Raw genomic sequence first — 23,660 nt, 5'->3', positions numbered from 1 at the left:
CCGTGTTTGGCTTTTCCTTTTTTTGCGCGTTTCTGCCTTTCTGCTCTCGAGCGAAAGGGGCCACAGCCTCGTTTTTCTGCCGCGCGTTTCGACTTTTCCGCGCGACACGTCCCGGCCATTATTTGCAGGCGCGAAGAATAATTCAAAGGAGAAATGCCCAGCATGTTTCATTCAGTGACAAACGACAGCGAACGCGTATAATTGCGTGTATATCGTCGAAGAATCAAAGCGTCCTCGCATCAATTTCCTGACCATTCAAATTCGCGAGCGTCGACGCCCACTAAATTATCATCTCTCTTTCTGCCTCGGGGCCGAGGGCCCATAAACGCCTAAATTACAGCGGGGCTACCAGGGCTGTCTGCCCTGCACCTTGCCGTTCTCGCCGGATCGCGTCTATCGTCGCGCGAGATCGAGGAAATGCGACGGCGTCGGCCCTTTTTTTCTTCTTCTTCTTTTTTTTTCACTCTCCGAGAACGAGAGAGGTGTGTGCCCGTCCGCTGACGAGGGCGGGGACGCGTCTCGCGATTCTCCAGATTAGACTGGCTTCTTTGTGTACACTGCGTAAATTATTGGCCGCAGGCTGCGTTATGTATACACTACTCTCTTTCTCTCGCTCTTTCGGGTGAAAGTGAGGGAAGAATTATACTCGAAATTTTATTTATACCAACTGTTATTGCGAATTTATACCAACTGTTATAACGAAACCTCGAAGGAATTCGTACTCGGCCATGTGAGAAATTCTGAGGTGGCGTACGCGTCTACCTAACATTCCCCGTCTCCCCCGAGACACCGACCATTCCGTATATAAATAACGAGTGGCGCCAGCAGGGCCTGTTGCACTGAAATTGCCGGTCGGTCCCTCTCTCTCTCTCTCTCTCTCTCTCTCTCTCTCTCTCTCTCTCTCTCTCTCTCTCTCTCTCCCTGGCGAGCGATGTGTATACCTATATAGCTATATGCACGCGCGCGCGCGCGAGTGTTTTTATTCTCTTTTCAATTATGCAAACGCAAATAAGCGATGCGCCAGCTGACCGCAACGATTTTCGTGAGCGGATCCTTCGTGCGCGGGAATTATCGGCTCGTTTTCTCGGCGCGGGTATTTTTGCTGCTGATTGGACGAGGCGCCGAGGAATCAGCCTATAAGTGTGCGTGCGTTTCTGGCTCTGTTTTTTTTTGTTTGCTTGACCGAGAGGCGCTGGAAATTGATTGTCGAAATGTCGGGAAGTCATTTGCGGCTGCGAGTAGCGGTTCTCTCTCTCCCGGGCTGCTGTGCCCTCGTAGTTCTCCTTTTCTACCTCCGCTCGTTCCCATGCCTCGTTATGTTTTTTAAAGACGAGTTATGAGTATATTCGAAAATTGCCGTGCCTGAACCTCCGCTTATTTTTTTTCTATTACGAGCTGGCAACTGTGTATACTGATGGATTCCGCGACTCGTAAATCGTCCAGCATCTGTCGGAAAATTCCACTTGCCGAGTTTCTTCGTTTATACATTCACGCGTGACAATGTATACACGCACCTCCGTTACCCGGATGCGAGCACTTTATATCAAATAAACGCTCAGCGAGGCCTCGAAAAAAGCGCCTCGAGCGAAAGTCGCGTGAAGAAAGAGTGTGTACAGTATCGAGAGAGAATGCGAGGCACTTAGCATTTTCTGCAAAATCCGAATTTCAAATAAACGCCGCATAGCTGGCGCCTGGCTTGGATTCGCACTGCCCTCTTGAAATATGTATTACATACGCCAATCGCTGCTTCGACTCTTTTTCTCTGGGCGACTCGCGCGCATCTAATCTGCCATCTAATCTCTCTCCCTCGTTTTCGTTATTTTCGGATTCTCGAGCGCTCGATTTAAATACAATATATGTGACTGCGTGTGCCCCTTTGAAGGACTTTGTCTTCGTTGGCGCATTTTTGCATGTTGCCCGCGCGCTCGAATCGTAATTGCGCGAGCCCGGAATTATTCAATCTCCCGCGAGCCTGTCAGAAGAATAATATCGCACGAAAATATTCGGATCCGACGCTTTCCGAGAAGCAGCAGCAGCAGACGAAGAAGAATGAGAAACGTCCGGTTTAATTAAACGAAACAGGTATCTCCCCCCCGAATATCGATCGATCCGAGAGAGATCATCCTAGTCTTGTCGTCGTGTGTCTCTACGCGAGAGAGCACGTGTCCAGATTAAATCGTTCCTCATCTCTCTCTCGAGTCTGAAGAAATCTCGACGGAGCTGCCTCCGCGAGACAAAGCCCCCAGCTCGAGCGTGAATACACATGGACAGGTGGCATATTTTTTCATCTACTTCTCGGCCCGATCGCTCCTCGTCTAGTTTTTATCGATTTTCGCGCAAACACAATAAAAGCCAAAAGGCCACGTTCCCATTTAAATCACAACCTGTTATTCAAATCTGCTCCGCGCGCGCGTTGTATCCCGAATTTTTACTGCTCGCACGACTCTGTGTATACAACGTCGCCTCTCTTTCTCACCGCGGCTATCTATAAACAACGAACGCGATCACAGGAAGGAGGGAGAAAAAAAATTACGTCAAGAGATTTCATCACGGCTTTCACCTACTATAAATTCGTAAGGCCGAAAACTAGGATACGGCAGCTAAATTATCTGCGGCCGCAGCGAGCGCCAGAAACAAACGAAGGAGGAGCGCAAGGCGACTTTGAAATTCCGCGCTGCGGGGGTCCAACTTCGAAGCCGAGGAGAAAGAGAGAGAAGGAGATAAAGAGCGCAGGGAAGAAGGAGAGAGAGAGAGAGAGAGAGAGAGAGAGATCGGTCGCGCGGCGGTTATCGGTCCTCCTCATCTTGGCTTTCGGACGGAGAGCTCCATGCCCGGCGCATAGTATTATAAGGCCCTTGGGGGCCTTAACTGCTTTACGACGATCGTTTGTACCGATTTGTTCGACAAGAGAGAAAGAGAGAGAGAGAGAGAGAGAGAGAGAGAGAGAGAGAGAGAGAGAGAGAGAGAGAGAGAGAGGCTCTTGCGCGCTGCTGCATGCAGAAACACGCGCGCCCGTGTATAATACGTGTCTTTAATGTCTCCGCACTGCAATGTATTCCTGCAGTTTACCTTTTTCCGTTTCTTTTGCAAAGTCCTTAATTACGCGGTACATTTGTCGCGCCTTATAGATGATCAATGCCAGGAATCAAATTCGGAGTATACCTACAACGTACTAGCTCGAGACTCGTATCCCACATAGAAATAATAATTTCCTCGATCCAACTTCATAGGAGCCAGTGGCGAGTTATCGTGCCGTCGGACATTAGTTAATTATTTATACGCAGATTTATCGCGAAGGACTGGATATATTTTATGCGTCTTTGGCGGAGAGCCGCAGCAGCAAGCTCGTAAAGCCAAATGAAAGACGCGCGTCGCGGCTACCGCTTCGCAGAGCGATATCTCCTCGCGATAGGCCGCCGCCGCCAAAGAATCGCGCCCGGGTTTTATCGCCGGGCGAACGATAATCTGTCGCCGGCGCGCGAGAGGATCACCGCAGCGCGGATATTATAAATCGTCGATGACGAAACTGCCCGGCTTCTCTCTATCTTATCGCCGGCTCGTGTCACGACCAGAACCCCGGGATATTTGTAAATATTAATTATTGTTTATTATTCGCTGGAGGATGAGCCCGGCTATCTTAATGAGCCCGATTGGATAGGCGGATTTAATTTATACTCTCTCTTTGGGAGATCGACGCTGCAACAATTGCAGTTTCCGATAAATCAACCGACATCTCAATCCCTAATGAATGCGACTAACCGCTTCAATATCCATCCCCATAAAGCATCCCTCTCTCTCTCTCTCGTTTCGAAAAAGGATCTCACCGCCGGTAGCATTAGCGGCTAGAGCTACACGCATAGTAAAACGCGTCTCTCCTTTACGATGTCCAGCGGCGGCGCATCGTTAGAATTAATTGAGCTTACTCGCGCCGCCGCCGCCGCGGCAAATCATCGCGAAATAAATCGAGCCGCGCTACCGTGTGCGGACGCGTCGTAAATACACGTACGGGAAAGCGGATTTATATTTACGGCGGCCTCGCGAATAAACATCGATGCCTGATGTTTTTATTAACCCGGAGGAGACAATGATATATGTCGGATGCAGGAGACGGACTTACCGGAGGTGTGTAATCGTTGCCAAGGGCGTTGGCGCTCCCGTTGTTACGTTTCAGCGAAAAAGTAAGCTGATCGTCGTTTTTAGAGGGGGAGTGTATGAATTTCAATCTCGATTTTGCGCCCGTCCATTTTTCGCCCCGCGTGCAATCATACGCTGAAATTATTATGCGCGGCCGTACTCTGCCCTGTGCGTTCTTTGTGCGGCTACTTAACGTTAACCCCGCGCGCGCTGTCGGCGTTTTCTCCTCCGCCAGTGTATTATATCTCGGCGAAGGATCACCGATCGAGCGACTATAAATTGCCGCCAGGTTCGATAAAAGGCGCTTTTTGCTCGACTCATATTCTCGGTACACACACACGGCCTGTGTGCGTTATATGGATATGCATCCCTCGCGCGAGTTATTTACTGTCCGCCCGGTTTTTCGAGACAAAACGCGCTGCGCGGCTCTCCTTATATAAGGCGAGAGCGCATGACGCTCCGAGGATTTATTCGTCGGGCTGTCGGCTCCCGTCGTCGATGCGAATCCGATGCACACGACGTCGTGCATGGTAACGGCTGAAAAATTTTCCGGGATTTTGCATACGCGTGTTTACGGTGGTCGAAAACAGTGGGAAAAACGACGTGTTACTTTCCGAGGCCGATAAAAACGCGTAATTTATTTACTCCATTAAAAAGACCGAGCGAGAGTTAATACCGGCCATAATCGTAAAACAATTACGCGCGAGAGCTCCTCGTCTCCCCGAGAAGGAAGAGAGAGAGAGAGAGAGAGAGAGAGAGAGAGAGAGAGAGAGAGAGAGAGAGAGAGAGAGAGAGAGCGGAAAAAAGAAACGGAAGAAAATCTCGACGGGTCATCGACACTCGGCGCTTTTTAGTCGGCCTTTTCATACACGTCCACGGCAGCCGCGATGTGTCGAGGATCACTCGGCACCTAAGGATTATCCGGCTTACGCGATCACGCTGTCCGGACACCTCCGGTTCCTTTGACGCGTTCTCCTGGGATACGATACAGCCCGAGCTCCCTCTCGACGAATATTCTTTTTTCTCGCCGATAAATAAAAAGGCCGTTTTGTAGAAATAAAAATCCACGAGCGGATGGACTGATCTCGCGCGCATAATACGCTGACACGGCCGGCGGATTTCGAGGATCGCTTTGACGATGATCGCGCGCACAGTAGGCAGATGGCCCCCCCTCTCCTAGTCCGATCTAAATCGGCGCTTTTTATTTGCGCCCTCCGCCCCTTCCCATGCCCCCGAGCTGAGAGAGAGAAGGAGAGGTGTCCCTTTGTGGGCTCGTTTCGTGCGCTGTATCCGTTCGCGCGTCCCTCTGCTATTTTACAACGTTTATCGCTGGAGATCGATGCCGTAAGTTCGCCGGGGCACACTGCAAGTCATCCGGCGTCGAGGAGTCATTGCATAAGACCCTGTCCTGCAGAGGCGCCGCGTCCCTCGGGGCCGAGAATCGGAAGCTTTCGCGAAGAATGGCTCGGCGGTCTGTCAATATAAGTCGAGGAGCAGAAGGAGGCAGCCTCGGCTCGGTTTCACGGTCATTGTCACCGGGCATAATGGGAAAATAATGGCCCAAGAAGCGATCCCTGGCCCTCTCGCGCCCAGCGGAATTCCGAAAATCCCATTATCGCCGCGTTGTATGCGTGTGTACACAGAGAGAAGAGCCGCGGAGAGAGGGACGCTGGGCTTCTTCCCATTGTCTTCGTCCTCGCTGCCCTCTCTCTCTCTCTCTCTCTCTCTCTCTCTCTCTGCAGTGCGTTTATGGCGCCTAATTACCGTAATTGGCCGGCGACGGCGGCCAGACGACAGACGTCGCCCCCTTCGATAGCTGGCTATACTCTCCCCATTAGCATGCCTTCGCTGCACTGCCGAACGCAAGGAGAATCGCTAACTTCCTTGCGGCTCTCTGAGCTGCTGCTGCGGGATCGTATATAAAGTTGCGGCCCCGATATGTTTGCCGAGCGACGAGAAGCGCATTAGGCTCGATGCTCAAATCTTGACGGTTTTACAGTGCTGCGGTGTGCGTCTTTCTTCGGGGGGAAGAAAAAGAGGAACGAGCGCGCGCACGAGAGATAGAGATAGCGGCGGCTATTCTTTCACGGGGCATAAACTGCTTTTGCCGTTCTGCTTTTTTACGGCTTCTTCGTGCCGTCTGCAGCAACTTTCTCTATATCTCGCTCGAGCGCATTCGTCATTTGCCTGAGCTACTCGCTGCAGCTTTTTGCCTCGTGCACTGCAAAAGCGCAGTTCGAAGACGCGGCCGTTTTACCTAATGTCCGCAACTATCGGCTGTACTACGGCTTTTTACGACGATCGCCCGTACGGATATGTGCGTGTATTTACAGCCGCGCGTTCAATTTCGCCCCGTAACGACGAGCCTTTCTCGAAATGGCAAATGTTTGCGGAGGCCAAACGGAATTACCGAGCTTTTATTTGCCCTCCTCTAAAACGACGATGATATTACAGATTCCGTGTGTCTGCGTGCGAGCGACGTATAATCCGAGCGGCTGGAGAATCGCGACCGAAATTTTCTATTTGCGCGTTCGGACACCTACTACATCAGCGGCGGCGGGTTTCTCCGCGAGAGAAAAAATCAGCCTCTTACGCGTCCATAGCACTCGTATAAGTGCTCGTTCGCCTAATAGCACTCGAGAGGTGCGGCGGCGGCTGCTTCTCCGCGATATTCCGTATTATAACGGACTTTTTACCTGAGAAAATATTGACCGAAATGCTGCGCCGGCCAACTACGAGCATTAATAAGCGTCTGCAGCGTTCGAAAAATAAGCCGGTGATTGCGCAAGCGTAGCGCGACTGAATTTCGGGTGACAAGCGGCAATTGGCGACAATAACACCGAGCCGGAGCCACAACAGCCAGTTTTATTCGCAGAAGCGCATGTATATCGAGGCGCATCGCGGCATCGGCCTTTAGTCCCTCATTAAGTGGCATTATTGAGCCGGGAGAGAGAGCCGCGTCTCTCGCGCTGATTCGACGCCCGCTACACGGGTGGTCTCTCGCGCCGCTAAGCTTCGCGGCTGGGAATCAATGTCAAGTGCAGTTGAACCTCGTCAGCGATATGCTACCGAATCGACGGAGTGTGAGAGATCCTTTTTGCGCGGCCTCGTGTGTGTGCTGCAGCTGCTGATTCGGGTGTGAATCCCGCGGGCTGTCGGCGCCGCTCTCGTATAATTGACGAGTAAGGGATTTTCGGAATAGCTAATGGAGAGGATTTCGGCTGCGATACCGAGAAAAGCCGGTGATATAATTCGATTCGCGTCTTTCACGTAACGCACATGTATGGGATTAGTCATGCGCTTTGCAAAATAGCGCTCGAAAATGGTACAGAGAGAGAGAGAGAGAGAGAGAGAGAGAGAGAGAGAGAGAGAGAGAGAGGAGAAAGCGCGCGTTAATACGGATCACGTAAAAATCGCGAATGAAATATTAGTTTGTAAACGTCAAAATTACTTGTAAAACTTTCTATTCGGCGTTGCGCAACTCGCGTCTTTTCTACACAGTTTCAGCTTTTATTAGATTAATCCGCAGCGGCTCCCCCCGTTTCCGTGAGTGTAAATTAATAAAACGTTATGTCATACCGTAAGCGTATATCGATAACAAACTTGAAATTCATCCCCGCGGCGCGTCTGACGAAATGTTCGAGCGCGCAAAAATCATTAAACGTCAGAGCTTGATGACTTTTAAGGTTAGGTTGTGTGCTCCGCATAGAGGGGGTTTTAATCTCGTCAAGAGCGAGTGAGAGAGAGAGAGAGAGAGAGAGAGAGAGAGAGACAGCGCCGAGGTGCGCGCCACTGTTCGATAACCGGCGCAAGATGGCCGCGAGAACCACGAGGTGATCGCCGCCGCGACGACAAACTTTGTCGCACATGCACATGCAGTCGCAGCGTCGTCTGGCGCGATGCGCGCGCAACGCCGGTTCTCTTGTGTGTAGCGAGTGAGGAGATGAGATAGAAGGGTTTGATAGAGATTTTTTCTTTAATCGATTGCAATGGTGGTATTGTTGATGTTGCTTCGTTTCTCAGTTAAATTATTTTTTTCAAGAAGTCATCATAGGATTTTTAGGTTAGGACAAAATCAACACCATGTTCACTCTTGCACAACCCAATTTTCTGAAAATCACTCAATACGTATAAAAGCCGCGCGAGCAACTCTAATCCGGTTAATTCCTACAGGCCGCGAGAGTGATTTACAGCGCAGCTCTCGGGAGCAATAAAACAAAGCTTAAGAAATCATCGTTGCAGCGCGAGCCGAAACCAGCCTCATCAGAGATTGCGCGACTGTCGAAACGCCATTAAGGCACGTACAAATCCACCGCGAATTCCCCCCCCCCCTCCCCTTACCTCAACATATATTCCGCGAGCGACGTCTAGAGCATTTCGCGATTTACAAGCATTCTCGAATGATTGCCCCGCGCGAAAGTCATCTAAGCGTGTATTCCCTCCGTGCGATGCTGGCCTCTCCTTTCTCGCTGGTTCTTCGCGAAAAACCGCGTGCTGCTTTTCTCCGCGCGCACGTTCTCTCTTTCTCTCTCCCTCTCGAGCGCCGCAGAATTTTTATCGACTCACACTACACTACAGAGCGGCGTCTTAAGGCTCTGGCGCGCATATATTGATTTTCCCGCCGTTGTTTTTCACGCGCCCAAGCTCGCTCGTTCGTGCGAGTGTGTGTGTGTACATTAGGTTCGTTGACCGAAGGCCGGCGTATGGTAATTTGCTCAGTCGCCTACTTGCCTAATGTGTCTCTGGAATTGCCCGTCTTCGAGATTATATTGCGCGACAGCGCGATACGGACTGTTGCGTAATTCCATTGTTGGACGTATGGGCTTGCTAATTGCGATCTCAGCGCCATCTTGGTCGCGTTCGCCAAATCAAGTGCCGGCAAGGTGTTGTCAAAATATTTGAATTTACTCATAAGTATCTGGTATGATTTTAATTGCTCTTCGACGAATGACATGTGAATTAACGTTGTTTTTCAATCGGATCTCCAGACAGATGTTCCCGCAAATGAAGTTCCGGGTATCGGGGCTGGATGCCAAAGCCAAATATATTCTACTGTTGGACATCGTGGCGGCCGACGACTACCGATACAAATTCCATAACAGGTAGAGACAAACTCCGACAATCATCGCCTCAGCTCGAGCGGATGATAACGAGCTGAGACATCGCACACATCGTGCTCCGGTTTGTCTTGGCGGCGCCGCAGGTCTTTCAATAAAATCGACGACGATCCCCTTGAACTATCTAATCTCGCGGTACACTTGTAAATAATTGTGTAATCCCCCGGTCGATTTTATCGGAGTCTCGCGCTCGTCAAGACAAACCGGGCACACTCGAATTAATATAACAAGCAGAGGAAACGCGGAGGTCGCAGTGCAGATTTACATCCTCATGACATGTGCGTGTGTGTGTGTGAAAATATGACGAGAGGGCGTAATATGCATAAAGTGAACGGGTATACTAATGTCGTTGGGTGTCGCTTTTGCGATTGCAAATTGTTCGCAGACGCATGTTTCCCCCGTTTAAAGTGAGGGTCTCCGGATTAGACGAGCAAGCGAAGTACGCACTGCTAATGGACATCGTGGCGTCGGACGATTACCGATATAAGTTTCACAACAGGTGACTATTGCTGACTTGATCGCGAGCTGACATGGCATCCATTATGTTGTTGTTTTTTTTCCTCTCTAACGCACGCGTGTCCCCGACGAGCCGGACGAGTATTTTCTCAGCGGGGCTGTCCTTCCTTGCTTATTTTTTTAGGACCTCCTCTTTACACGCGTAGGCTGCGCTGCGAACAATTCCTCGGATATGGCATACCTGACTGTCTAACGACGAGATAATGATCCCAAATGACGGTTAATCAAACAAACCAGAGGGACTCGTGTGTATTCGGATTTGCGCGCGTTCCGACGGTCATGGCACAGACAGAAGGGGTTCTCGAAGGGAAACCCTCAATTGAATCAATCTCGGTGGGAGAGCCGACTCTCCAATTCGTCTCTGGTGTCTGCTGGGCGTTCGTCGTCGGCAATAATTGATTGTATTATGCTAATCCGTCCAAGAATTTTTCGGTTCATAAACGCTCGTTAGAGGGCCGGGACTCGAGTGTAATTCGAAAATTGCGCTCGATTGAACGTTTGATGGAAAGATTGTGTTGCTCGGCCATTGCGCCGGCCATTGTTCGAGATTAATATCGCTAATATCTCGAAATTAACGTCGCAGTGTATTTTTTTTCGTCGCATCCGACCTCCGGCGTCTTCTGCTTGTTATGTTTTTTCGAATTGCGTTATTCCTCGCGGTCAATCGTCGAGCTGACTAACTCTGGCTTCTCTTCCACAGCCGGTGGATGGTCGCCGGCAAGGCCGATCCGGAGATGCCGAAGAGGATGTACATTCACCCGGACTCGCCGAGCAGCGGCGAGCAATGGATGCAAAAAGTCGTAAGCTTTCACAAGCTCAAGCTGACAAACAACATCAGCGACAAGCACGGCTTTGTAAGTACTGTACGTAACGCCAGCCAAAACTTACTTACTTATACTAGTTTCTAAGTTCATCGCATATAATCATTCATCATCTGCAATTTGGTTCGTTCTCCCTTACACGACGATTTCGTTAAAGTCACGCAGCTAGCGATCCCAGTCCCGCTATAAGATAATCCCCGGTGTCGTTGACACCCTTGACATTTCCGGGCTGAGCAGACGGCCCGATGAAGATCTCCGGGAGATCCATTAGTCCCCGAGAGCCGTGTCACCTGGATACACACATGCGCTTGTTGTCGCGGAATCGCTCTCGGAGCGCATCGCATAGAGGCGCACCGAGGCATGTCGGATTTGAAAGCCCGGCCGACACCGAGTAGTAATCCCGGATTATAAGCTATATCGCACGCGGTTGCGTGGATTTCGTCGTCAAGTAGCGGCAGCGACTATTAGCTACCCCCTCCCTTGCGAGATGAGAGCTATGCGCTTCGTCTCCGTGCGAATCCTTTCCGCGGCGCCTTTTGAAGGATCCCAATACGCTATTCCTCCGTGCGGCCCACGCTTTTGCGTTCTTTGGCTTCGCCGGGATTTGCGTACGCTAATTTACGGCGCATATTAGTACTAATGCTCATCCGCAGAGGAGGGCCCTAGAAACAACATACGTGCCTGAACAACAGTCCCATACTCGCGCACACAAAAATCGGAGGTTACACAAACGCATCTGATCGGCCGCAAAGGAGCGCGCCAGCACAAAGGCGGCGACAGAAACAACATGTCCTGCGCCGCCGAGGAAAGAAAAATAAAGAAGAATCCGCGCAGCGTATAATATAGAGGCGAAGGAGAAAGAGACGTCGCGTAGCATTAGTAGCCCACTTGCAGCGGCGCGTCGCAAAGGCTCTCTTTTCTTACTCTTCCCGCGCGGTATCCGCGCACTACGACCTCGTAAGTGGCCGGCCGTGTGTGCATATAGGCATCCGATCTAACCCACATACACACGTAGTGGAGACTACATGTACTCGAACTAGCAGCCGTAGATTCGGCTCGAGCCGAGCTAATAAGCAGCGGCGGCGGCGGGTTTCACCTGGCGACAGGGCCGCCGCCTCGTGCGCTCAGGAAAGGGAAAGGGTAACGACATCGAGCTCGCGCTGCAGAAGGAGAAAGAGAGCGAAAGAGATGAAAGCGAAGACGAGGTAGAGGAGAGAGAAAAAACGAGACGCGCGCGCATACACGCACACGCATCCCCTTTACCGGTCCAGCGACGTTGCAAGACCGGCTCCTTTCAAAAGGGAACTGCCGCGCGGAGCTCCTTACAATGCGCGCCTCTCGTCTCCTTCTCTTTCACGTGGACTACGCGTACGGTAGTTATATAGCTACAACACCGCTTCTCTCCGTCGGTATATGACATAACCTTCTGGGAGAAAAATTGGTTCATCCTCGGCGAGAAAATTACCCGCGAGCCCCGGAGATTCGATCGAGTCGAGCCGCCCACGCCGGGAACGCCCGTGGCGTTCGCTATACCACCCTGTATACTCCGTTTGAAACTTTTTCAACTCGTCCCGCCAACGCGCCGTGATTATCTCGCGCAAATCAGCCTCGTAAAACTGCGGAGCGTCGGAAATTGAAGCGGAAAACGCCGACACGCCCAGGCGGATCTCGCGCTCGGCTCTCAGTCAAGAAGCCGGCTGATCTTAATAATCAGATAAGCCGCAAAAAGACCAAGATCCTATACACTGCCGAGTAAAAAAAAGCGGGAAGGTGACAAAAAGCCCCGGCTAAACTCATTTGCCGCTCTGCGGACTCTCGAGAAGAAGTGGGAACGGGAAAAACGCCTCGTTATCTCGCGAGACGATCGGCACAAAAGCGACGACAGGCGGAGGAAAGTGGCGCCTGCGGTGAGGCCCGAAAAGCGTGCGCGGTAGCAGCTGCCCGTCCGAGGATCCGCTTGTTTTGCGCCCCGGTGAACGCGCCCGTGTGTGTGTGTGTACGTGGGACGTCTCCATTGTCCGCGGTTTTCCTGAGCGTGAAAGTAGTCCTTTTTTACGCGACGCGAGAAGGGCTCTCGTGGAGTGAAGATGTGCGTTGAAATTTTCAAGTATCGCTTTAACATCAGGATCGCGTTAAAAAAAAAAAATAATAAAAAATGCGCAAATCGACGGATAAAAATCTAACGATAGTACGCAAGCCAACCACGCAAAACTCGAGCTCTTGCGTTCATTCAAAGACTCGATGTTCACGCGCATGAGCCATAAAAGCACATAACGATCGTCACCCGCGCCGTAAAATAATCAACGCCCATTCTGTGTGCGACACAGTAAAAAACAAAGAGTATAGAGAGAGAGAGAGAGAGAGAGAGAGAGAGAGAGAGAGAGAGAGAGAGAGAGAACAAACGTGCGCGGACGAAACACCTAGAATTCCGGGCACAGGAAGCTATTTTCCGTTCCTTAGATAACGCTCGTAAAAAAAAGAGCGAGGTGCGCGTGCGTAGTTTTTGGTTCGTTAGCGCGATTGACATCGTGTGTGCTATAGTATAGTATACACACCGCGCCGCTGAATTATGCGACAGCGGCAGCCTCGTTTCGTGTCGCGCGAGCACCGAGCGTGTGGCTAAGCACATATACCGTGTTTACGTAATCAACGAGTGTATACGCGCGCGACTGTTTTACGGCCCCAGCGTTGTCGCGCGTCGTGTGTATTATACTCGCGTCGATGCTCGATTCCGTTCTGTGAAGAGGAAAAATCCCCAAGTAAATTCAATCATCGTCGTCTCTGGCACTCAACTCCATAGGTGTACACCGCTACCGTAGAGGCAGTAAATTATTTCGATCCCGCAATTACACATTTCAGCAGCGCGAATTAATCTGCGCCTCGAACAAACAAAATGCATTATTCATGGGGCTCTCTGTGTATCTAGCAGCTCGTAAAGCAAAAAACGCGACGCAGTGACCGACGCGAATTCGGAGCTGAGAAAGTGCGAGTATATAGCGCACGCTAACTCGGATTCATTGAACTTGACGCAGCTCTCGTGCTGTAACGCCGATTGTATGAAATTCATATGCCGTAGCGTGAACCGAGCGCGTGTACCGTGTGTTCGTTGAATTTTTAACTCGAAGGGGAAAAATGGACTGAAAAGTGTGAATAGCGCAGTCGTTCTTTTATTATGCGTGCAGCAGGTTGGCATTAAGAAAGTTAAGAGCCGAGTTAAATGCGCGATAATTCGAGCGATTTGAGATTACAATTTGCAGGCGTCGGCGCACGAGAGAGGAAATGTCAATCATACGTAGCTTCTAATAAGATTTTCTTGAATTAAGCCGTAAAGAAACTCTGTAATTAAGCTGAGCGAGCGTTACACGGGGGAGAAAATTGGCTCGCACCGACTATTTTTCCATATTGTAATTGGATTTATCGCCTTTCACGAGCGACGCCAAACACTCGACAAAGCGGCATTAAAATTCCTCAAAATAGAGGCTTCCGTCGCGCCTATCTGCGCTTCCGATTATCACCTCTCACGCTAGCGCGATCATCGCGTAATACGCGCAGCAGCTGCTGGCGTTTTAGACGGAAAATTTTCTTCGAACGCCACAGCTTGACTGTGTAATTTATGCCGCGCGGAAAAGAGCGTAAGGTGGCGACGATTTCCCTCTAAATAACCCGCGTCACGCCATACGGTAATAAGATACTAATTAACGAATGATCGATGCGGTGAAAGACGACTTTTCCGCGCGCGCGAGCGAGCGCATGATAAATATTCTTAATAGCCGCGCTCAGCCGTCGACGGTAATTTACGGCCGGCATAAACCGATTAATTGCCAATCTAACAATAACGGCTCGCTCCCGCCTTACGCTCGTGTACTGATGGAACCGCGATTATTTTTGATGCTTTACAGTTCAATAACATTTTCTTAATTTTGTTTATGTATACCCTCGTTAGCCGGAGACTATAAGTCAGAAAGCCCAAGCGATGCAAGGGAGAGGCCGTTCCAAAACTGCTTTGTTTCTCTGCCGGCGACGGTGTAATTATGACGTTAGCGCCTTTCCGTTATGTCATTATCCCATTTATTATAACGATCCCCAGCTCGTATCTGCTTATGCATATGCGTGTGTGGCTGCGCGGAGGTAATCCACGCCCGTTTCTCGCTCGATGGACGCAAATTGCCCGCGCGTCGCTCGTTCCTTCCTTCCTCTCCTTACGGCAGCGAGTGCTACACTTGTATATTATCTCTCTCGGCGTGGCTTTTCTTTGTTTACGCGAATATCCCATGCGCTGCAGCAGCTCTCAAAGGTCTCGTTTCATTATTCCTCATCATCTCAGGGCTGCATTTACGTGTTTATTATTCATAAGTCGGCTCTCCTATACTTACGAGGTGTAAAAGCCTTTTCGCCGAGCGAACGTCGAAGGAGATTACAGGCTCGCGCGCGGGAAAATCAATAACCGAAAAGAGCCGCGGTCCTTCCGCCGCCGATGCAAATGCGATCGTTGCGTGCCAGGACTACGCAAATATTTGCCGCCGCGGTCGCCTATGTGTACGCCGTTAAAACGTAATTCGCGCGCACGTGTGTGTACCTTTTTTCGCTGCGGGTTGGAAAGGAGAAATTAAAGAATTTGAATTCAAACGAGCCTGTTACGCGGACTGAATATTCCGCTTTAAATTCAACCTCTCTCATACGTTTATAATTGCGCTGGTGAGACAATTTGCATAATTGACTCTCCGAATTCGGCGTTTCACACGCGCTGATTATATTCAGCGATGAAAGCCGATCTGCCTAATATAGTCGTCGTCTCGAGTATCGAAAACAAATCTGCGTCATCCCGTATAAACAGACGAAAGAAAAAGAAGGTAAAAATCGGACAAGCTCGCGGCGAAGAAAGTGTGGGTGCCTGAGTCTACGAGCGCAGCGACTCCCTCTCTCTACGTGTAAGCGTGTAATCTTGGCGTGTGTGCGCGCAAAATGGCCACCGGCGGCGACGGTGTCCGGCTCACGCGATTTCGTCATAAGACCATTAGAGGCGCGTCGCGCCGGGCTATATAACTGCGCGCCGCGTGTGGGTGAGGCTCTCGCTTCTCTCTCTCTCTCTCTCTCTCTCTCTCTCTCTCTCTCTCTCTCTCTCTCTCTCTCTCTCTCCCTCTCGCGGTTTTCTCCTGTATAGAAGTTTTTGCAAGATGGTGCTCGGCCCGCGCGTGGGAATGGATTCTTTTTGCGGTTCGTTTTTCGGAAATTGCCTTCTCACGGCAGATTACTATTTTAATAGTCTAGCCGTAGCATAAGAGGAAAAAATTTACGTTGCGAAAGCCCCGTTGAGAATCAATTTATTTTTGTAAACGCAAAGCAGCGGGTACAAAGGAGGAAAGCGCTTGCACGGAATAGAGACGGTTCCGTCCGAGCTGCTGGCCTTTCTTATCGTCCGGCACGCCACCATTTCCTTTCTCTCCCTAGCTCGCAGAGCCGATCGCTCGTTGTGTGTTATACTGCGCTCTTCCGTTTCGCTCCCCCGCGCGCGTTCGCGACTTATTTTGTGCCCAGATCTTTATCTCCCAGATGAGACTCGGGGGCGAAGCCGAGCCCTTTTCTCACAAACTTTCGTTTTCTTGTGTTTCCGAAAAAAATCGCAGCGCTAGAGAAAAATTGAATTGTACGCGGGGACGTGCAACATTCGGGGTGGGGCGAAGAGCATTAGTACAGCAGGGAAGAGAGAAAGAGGAACGAGGTCGCGGAAAACGGAGGGGGGCGAGCAGCAGCAGCAGCAGCAGTAGTAGTAGTAGTAGTAGTAGCACAGGGCGGAAAGTACGAACGACACATCGGCTTAATAGAATCGAACGGCCTCGGCAGTAAAGCGATCCCGCTCCGCTATCCATCTATCTTTCCCGGCTTTCTCCGGATCGCTCCAATTGAGAGACCGAGGGAGAGAGCCTACTCCGCACACATGCGCCGTCGGATTCGACATCCCCCAACACATCCATAAACAAACGGTCACGGGAGGACGAATTCGCTGTTTTCCTGTATACGCTCGTCGCGAATGCAGTCGATAAAGTCCGCGTGGAATTCGCTATTGAGCATATTCTAGTTAATCACGCTGATTACGGTTAGCGAAGCGCAAAAAACCAACTTACACCGGAAGAGAGAGAGAGAGAGAGAGAGAGAGAGAGAGAGAGAGAGAGAGAGAGAGAGAGAGCACACAGACACGAGTAGCACACACAGCGCGCTCGCCCTTCGGCAAACTCAAAGCCCGAACATAAACAAAGCTATCGCGCTCCCTCTCCCTCTTCATTCGACCACTTTTATATCGAGGGGTCGCGCTGATGACGCCACGCGGGAGTGTGTAGTCCTTTCTTCGGGAGATTCCTCCGTGCGCGCGTGTATGCGTTAGTCCTTGCAGACGCCATGTTTGCCCTGCGTATTTTATTTTGATGTAATTTGCCAGAAGAAATACCATGTTCCATCAAAAAATAGTAATTCCCAAAAATGAGAGCATGGCCGCCTCGCATGCGGCCGGCGGCGGCAGCAGCGCCCACTACATGTATAATTCGAAAAGAAGCACTCCCCCACACGCGCACTCATTAATGCATCTGCACGCTCACAACCACGCGCGCGGACGTGTTTGCGCTTTCGTTCAGCTGCAGGCCTGCACATGTGTGTGTGTGTGTGTACGGGTTGTACATTGAGAGGAGCAAAGAGAGCGGAGGAGAGGGAAATAATAATAATAATGGGAAGAGTTTGCACGTGTGCTCGGGCAAAAAGGTATTGTTGCGCGTTCGACAAGATCTACTCGTACATAGAAGTCATTACAGGCCTTTGCGCCGTACCGCGTGCACAGGTATTTTGCTCGAGGAATGCTTTGTTACTCGCTGCAGGCCGATTGATTCAACTCTCAATTTTCCTCCCGATCCTCGTGTAGACGTGCGTTACGGTGTATCGCTCGCTCGAAAATCCAAAAATTTGATAGCGCAGGAATAGCAGCGCCTCCATCTCGATAATTGGCCGCGCATCAATCCCATCTCGGCGAGGCTATAGGTATGTCGTCCTTGTGTCACCGGCAGAACCGCATCTCTCTCTCGCTCTCTCGCCCATCTTTGTGTTTTATTTTCTTTCTCTCTCGCACTGCGAGCAGAGTATAGAGCGCGAAGGGGAGAGAAACTGGCGCGCGCTCGGCGTAGCAGCCGAAAGGGCGTTCCTAGAGGCGGTCGTGGCATCCCCACCCTCTCGCTCCCCGCTCGGCCTGAGAAAATACGCGGCGCGCATACAAGGCTTCGACGAGCTCTGCTCTTGCTCTCTCTCTCTCCCTCTCTCTCTCTCTCTCTCTCTCTCTCTCTCTCTCTCTTTCTCTGCAGAGTGTGTTAACTGTGTGTGTGTGTGTGTGTGTGCGATGATGACGCGATGGGGGCAGCAGCGGTCGCTGGGGGGAAAGATCTGCCGCGAAAGAGGATTGTGCTTCTTTTGTCGTTGTTGTTGTTCTCGTCGTTTTATCGTGGCTATTCGCTGTTTTCGGATTGGCCTTTTGCTCGCTCGGCGATTTCGGAGTATATTCGGTCTCTGATAGATTTTTCATCAAGCTCGGGTTATACGCGCGACGGGAAAGGGCTCATCGATCGTAGGGTTGAGAGCGTCGATGTAATTTAGCGCTCGCGACGTGTTTGCCCATGTCCCCTCCCCCTCGGTTCTCACACACCGAAATTTTCAGCGCCGACCGTGTATACTCAATAAACTATCCGATAGGGATCGCTGCGAAATATGTGGATGGTACAAAATTGAAATTAAAAAATAGATATTTATTGCCGCGGAAAACGACGGCATGCATGTATTCAAATGGATGTTGCTATCGCTTTTGTATATGTTGTTTTAGCCGCTTGACGGATCGCAGCGCAAGTTTCTCAAAATAAACGCAAAATCTGAAATTCGCTCTTGTGCAACGTTTGAATTTTAAATCCCGCAGCGTCGAAGCGTCCTGTTATATCTCCATATCTATAATCTCTCCAGCCTCAGTTTTTTCTTCTCTTCAACAATAAAACGAATCTCTCGCGCACATACATACCGAGAGCGCGATGCAAAAGGGGCAGCGTATAACAGATTCACACGCATACGCACGTGGCAGAGCCGGTAGTTTAGCGCGGCTGGCGCGATGTTGTCGGAGGGTAAATATTAATTAGCGCGTGCAGCTCTCTATCGCTCTCTGTGTTCATTTCGTTCTATCTAGCCGTAGCGTTTGGGCTTTTGCAGGCGGCGGTAGCGCTCGGCGTTAACGCGAATAAACACATTTCGAGTCTAGCCGGGCTCACACCTTCCGGTTCGGCACAAAGCGGGAGAGCGGAGATTGCCGGCCGATTAATTACCGCTGTTCGGAGGGAGAGAGAGAGAGAGAGAGAGAGAGAGAGAGAGAGAGAGAGAGAGAGAGAGAGAGAGAGAGAGCAGCGACAGTTTGTTTTACTCGCCGGCTATATGCGATCTGGCCGATCGATCCGTCTTTATCTACTGACTACGCGCTGTGTGCGCCGATGACGCGAGTTCGCTCGATTCGACTCGAAGTTTTCGCTTCGAAAGAACGAGGAAAAAGAAGTTCTGAGAGCAGCTCGTCGGCAACGAAGCGTGAGTTCGACACGGCTGCGGGAACCCGACATCCCAAAGTCGCGACACGTCCCGCGCGGCGCCCCTTTTCCTTGGCTGACTATTTCTTTGAGAATTGCCGCTCTTTTTCGCGAAGGAAAATCGTTGTATCCACCCGCAATCGCGCGAATACATCGAGCAAAAAAAAAAAATTATTTTTCACTCGACTATAAAGAAACCACGCGAGCTGGCTCTCTAACCACAGGTTATAGCTCGAGTCGCGCTTCGTCGTCGCTCTTTCTCCATTACACGAGCGAGCCTTCTTTTTTCCTTTCCGCGCACTGATTTTCCCTCGCGCGCGACCGGTAATAGCCGGCCCTTCCAAATCACGGGCTTTCGAACGCGGCAGCCCGTGTCCTCCGTTAGTGGCACGCGATAATGGATTCCGCAGTGATGGGAGAGCTGGGCAAAAATGAGCACGTGCATAGGCGAAATTATTCTTTTGCGAAACTCGCTGCGCGCGCGACGAGTTTTGCGTGCTGCTATACTCCGCCGCCGTGTATGATTTCTAATTTTCTTGGAGAGCGTATTAGGCTCTGATGCCGTCGTTGCCATCAGAGAAAGAGAGAGAGAGAGAGAGAGAGAGAGAGAGAGAGAGAGAGAGAGAGAGAGCCAGCAATAACGTCTCAAGGACGCGAAATTTACGTGCACGCGAGATTTTCCTGCGCTTATGTCTCCTTGATATAGGATTCTTTTCGTGGATAATTTCGTTGTGGGCACGTGCGGGGTCTGGAGCTGGGAGGAAAAAGGAGGATCGGAAATCGACTTTTAAAACGAGGTAGATTGGACTTTCTGCAGGTGCCATATACCCACACACACTCGCTCTATCGAAAGAAATCCAGCTCTCGCGAGCTATGTAATTTCCGAAGTAGAGGAGAAAAAAATTCTAGCCCCGAGCCATCGTAGCTCGTTAGCACCGGATCATCTCGTTTTCGTCACTCTCTCCCATATAATTCCCCATATTTCATCGTAGAGAGAGAAACCGAGCGCCGACTATTATACACGTGTCCGATCGTCCATAAAAAATCACACCGGATGCACAAGCTCGCTCGAATAACAGTCGATGCATAATCGCTCAATTAAGAAAATGGCTTTTCGAATAAATGAAATTCCCTTTCCGATCGATCAAGGCCATACATACAATTCCGGCTATAGCCGTTTAAAAAAACCGCTCAATCCGTTCTAACCTTTTCATAGAAGCCGACAGAGCCGAGAGAGCACTCGGCCTAACTAGAAGCCATTGAGCGGAGCCACCGTTCGAGAATTCCTTCCCAAAAAAGGCTCTCAGCTCTCTCTCTCTCTCTCTCTCTTTCCAAAAGCCAATTTCCCCAGCCACGGCAATCACACTCCGGCGTTCCTCGCTCGATCCCACCCCGAAAAGCTAGCAGGAGGAGAAGGAGAAAAAAGCAGCGATCGTACACTCGTTCCACGATCGAAGAAGAAGAAGAAGCACATAGCCTCGTTAGCAGCGCAAACGCTCTCGTTTTCGTCGCGCTCTTACTGTCGCGCGAGCGAGCTGCCCGGCACACAGGAAGAGGGAGGCGGCGCGGAATGGCACAGGATGAGGCCGATTTGCTCGATGATATAGGCCTGCTGCTGTTGCTGCTGCTGCTGCTGCTGCTGCAAAAACGTCCGATGACGATTCCCCGAAGCAGAGCTGGTGTGGTGGCAGGAGTCGCTTCTCTACCTACGCCAGGGTTATTACCGACGACGCCCCGCGGCTCGCTCCTCTTTTTCTCTCTCGCTCTCTGCTCTTCGTTCTTGCTCCTTCCTTTTTTCGAATTTCCTCTGTTTTATTTTTCTCTCTCTTTTGAGAAGAAGAGAGGAGGATGTATTACCGAGAGGAGGGGAATAATTAACGAGGTAATCGCTTACGCGATCGGACAGATGTATGACGATTAGATCGACGCGTCCTTCCATTCCTTTTCGGAGCTTTTCGAGCTACGCCGAGAGTGAGTAATGATCGGTTATTTCACGAGCGTTAAGCGTAATGCTGTTTTAAGGATACGCTATTATCGAGCGAGCGCGCGATTATTTCCGTTGCGGAGTAGGTTCTCGCGCCGCGCGCGTGTATCCGTCTCTCTCTCTCTCTCTCTCTTTCCCGTGTCAGATCCCGGAGTTTAGTTTATGGGCTGTAATTACGAGTGACGCGCTCGTGAAAAATGGATTCAAATGCGCGCGCGACTCGTCTGTTTTTTTTGCGGTCTCGACGAATAATAAACGGACGAAATTCAAGGAGAAACACACACCGAGTCGAGTGGGGCGATTACATTATATCCGTACAAATGCTTTGAGAGGAGTTTATTGGATTTCGATCAACCGGGGATTTTTGGCTCCCGTTACTCGCGTGTAATAGTAACCTTCTGAAAGCCAGAAGCGAAAAATAATTATCAAACACGACGCGTATAATCGCGCGCACAGATTGGACAGCGCGATGGACAAGCGTCGGAGTGTGAAGTATACACGTGTTCTAATGGTTTATTTTTTCTCTCAGCGCGCCGCTGAGTTCATAGCGTTAAAACGCTGCGCGATTCTGAAATAGATAAGAGGAAATACCATAATTGCCGCGGATTGTTCGTGCGACTACCGCGATGAGCTCGGGAGATAAGATCGGCGGGAAAGTGCTAGTTGTAATCCGTTTGACGCGAGACACGAGTCATACAATATAATACGAAATTATTGAAACGTCGATGCCATTTGTCGCAGATATCCTAAATCCATTAACGCGTCTAATCCGTTATCTGAAATAACCGCCGTAATACATCGCTGCGTGTATACCCACTGATTAAAAGCTTTTAAGGAAGCCTGTGCACACACGCATCAAGCGAAGCAGCTACTTAAAATATTCCCTCTGAAGGAACGAGCCGGCGCTTTTCCGTTTCCCCCGAGTCATCTCCTCTCCTCTGATCAATATAACTCGCGCGCGTAAAGCTCTCTCTTTCTCGTCCTTTTTCTTTGCCGTATCGCGAAACGGAAAACTCCCCGGCGTTTGACGTTTGGCGCTGCAAAGAGGAGAGAGAGGAAAGCGCGCTCGCGGGGATTATAACGTCGCGTATCCCGCTGAGAGAGTGAGAGAGCTGGCTTTGAGTAACGCCGGCAGCAGTTCTGCCGCCCGTGTGTGTACGTGAGCTGAATTTGATATAAACAGGCGCCGGTTTTTTAATGAGCACTCGGGTGGTCGCCGGGATAATTGAAAAATTTCACGGCGAGCGTCGTTAAGTGTAAATTCTCCGCAGCGAGTGCACTACTTATCGCGACAAAGAAACATTGTCACCGAAAATTCATTGCGATTACCGCGTCAAAAACACACGGTCTGTCGAAGGTAATTTATGTAGATCCGCAGATAGGAAAAATTCTCACAGGCTCTTCCTCCTCGGCCGAGAGGAGACGACGAAGGAGAAGAAGCAGAGGAGGAAGGAAGGAAAAAAAGATCGACGACTTTTCGTCGTCGCGGAGACGTTCGGCTCGCTGGTATAAGTAACAGCAGCGAGTAAAGAGCAGCGGGAGGAGGAGGAGGCTTCCCATTCATAATCCCGAGGTTGCAGCGGCAGCAGCCCGAGGGCGCCTCTCGGCGAGTCATTAATTTTATGGGAAATCGCCGGTTATTTGGGCGTTTTGACGTTCCTTCGCTCGCTGAACCCGTTTCTCCGCTGCTGCTCCCCCTCCTCCACCCACCTGCCCATTCATGAAAGGCTATTCGCAATTTACGCGGCGCCAGAGCAACTTTGCGTCGTCTGCTTTGACGTGCCCGAGAGCTCGAGTGCCGGGGTTTCGCGGACGCTAATTAGCCTCCGGCCTCTCTCTCTCTCTCTCCCTCTCTCTCTTTCTCTCTCTCTCTACATTGATTCAAATTGCCGGTTGCTAAGCTGACGGGTCGTGCATTAGATTCTGGAAATTTTCACTCGAGATCGCATAAAAAAATTTTCGGTCAACATAGAAACGAGCTCTCGGTGGTGGAAAAAAGGGTCGCTCGAGCATCTGTAGCGACATACGGTGACGCTTTCCCCGGGCCGCTGGCGGAAGAAATTTTTTCCAGCTGCCGACGTAATTGCGAAGTTTCTTTCGACGGCACATTTCTGCCGTGTGTTATACGAATCGGGTCAAAGCGGTATATCGCGCGATCTCCCACTCTGCGGCCAATAGCGGCTCGGTCGAAATTCGAAGGGGGTTCGAAGCTTTGCACCAACGGGAGCGATACCCCCGGCACGCGGCCAATCGTGATCCGAGCGCTTTATCCCTCCGGGCGATCGGTCGAAATATGCTTTTCCGGCTTTTTCCTAGCCCCGCAGGTCCCACGCACGTACGCGAGGGAATTACGTAAAACGGACTCGCAGTACGGGCTAGGAGAGTCTAGAAAAAAGGGTAGAGAGCATAGTTGTGGCAGGAGAGGGAGATTAAGAGATAGCGTGGTATATAAGCATCGTATCGATTTATCGAATCGACTCACGACTCGTAAGCCGTG

General features: G+C 50.7%; 1 protein-coding gene across 5 annotated transcripts in view; it reads left to right on the top strand.

Annotated features, from left to right (window-relative positions):
• Positions 1 to 23,660, top strand: part of LOC100122300 (optomotor-blind protein) — a 67,968-nt gene that overhangs the window by 21,843 nt on the left and 22,465 nt on the right. For 2 of the 5 annotated variants that reach the window (XM_031926095.2, XM_016984732.2), the window contains exons 3-4: positions 9,123 to 9,236; positions 10,468 to 10,630. In XM_031926095.2, coding sequence (XP_031781955.1) covers positions 9,123 to 9,236; positions 10,468 to 10,630 — 277 coding nt within the window. Of the gene's footprint in view, positions 1 to 9,122; positions 9,237 to 9,636; positions 9,751 to 10,467; positions 10,631 to 23,660 lie in introns of all 5 variants that reach the window. The other 3 variants (XM_031926097.1, XM_031926094.2, XM_031926096.2) reach the window with 3 other exon arrangements.

Source organism: Nasonia vitripennis, chromosome 3 (genome assembly GCF_009193385.2).
Source record: "Nasonia vitripennis strain AsymCx chromosome 3, Nvit_psr_1.1, whole genome shotgun sequence".
NCBI classification, from domain to species: Eukaryota; Metazoa; Arthropoda; class Insecta; order Hymenoptera; family Pteromalidae; genus Nasonia; species Nasonia vitripennis.
The sequence above is the reverse complement of the archived record's forward strand: the minus strand, read 5'-3'. Positions and strand labels throughout refer to the sequence as shown.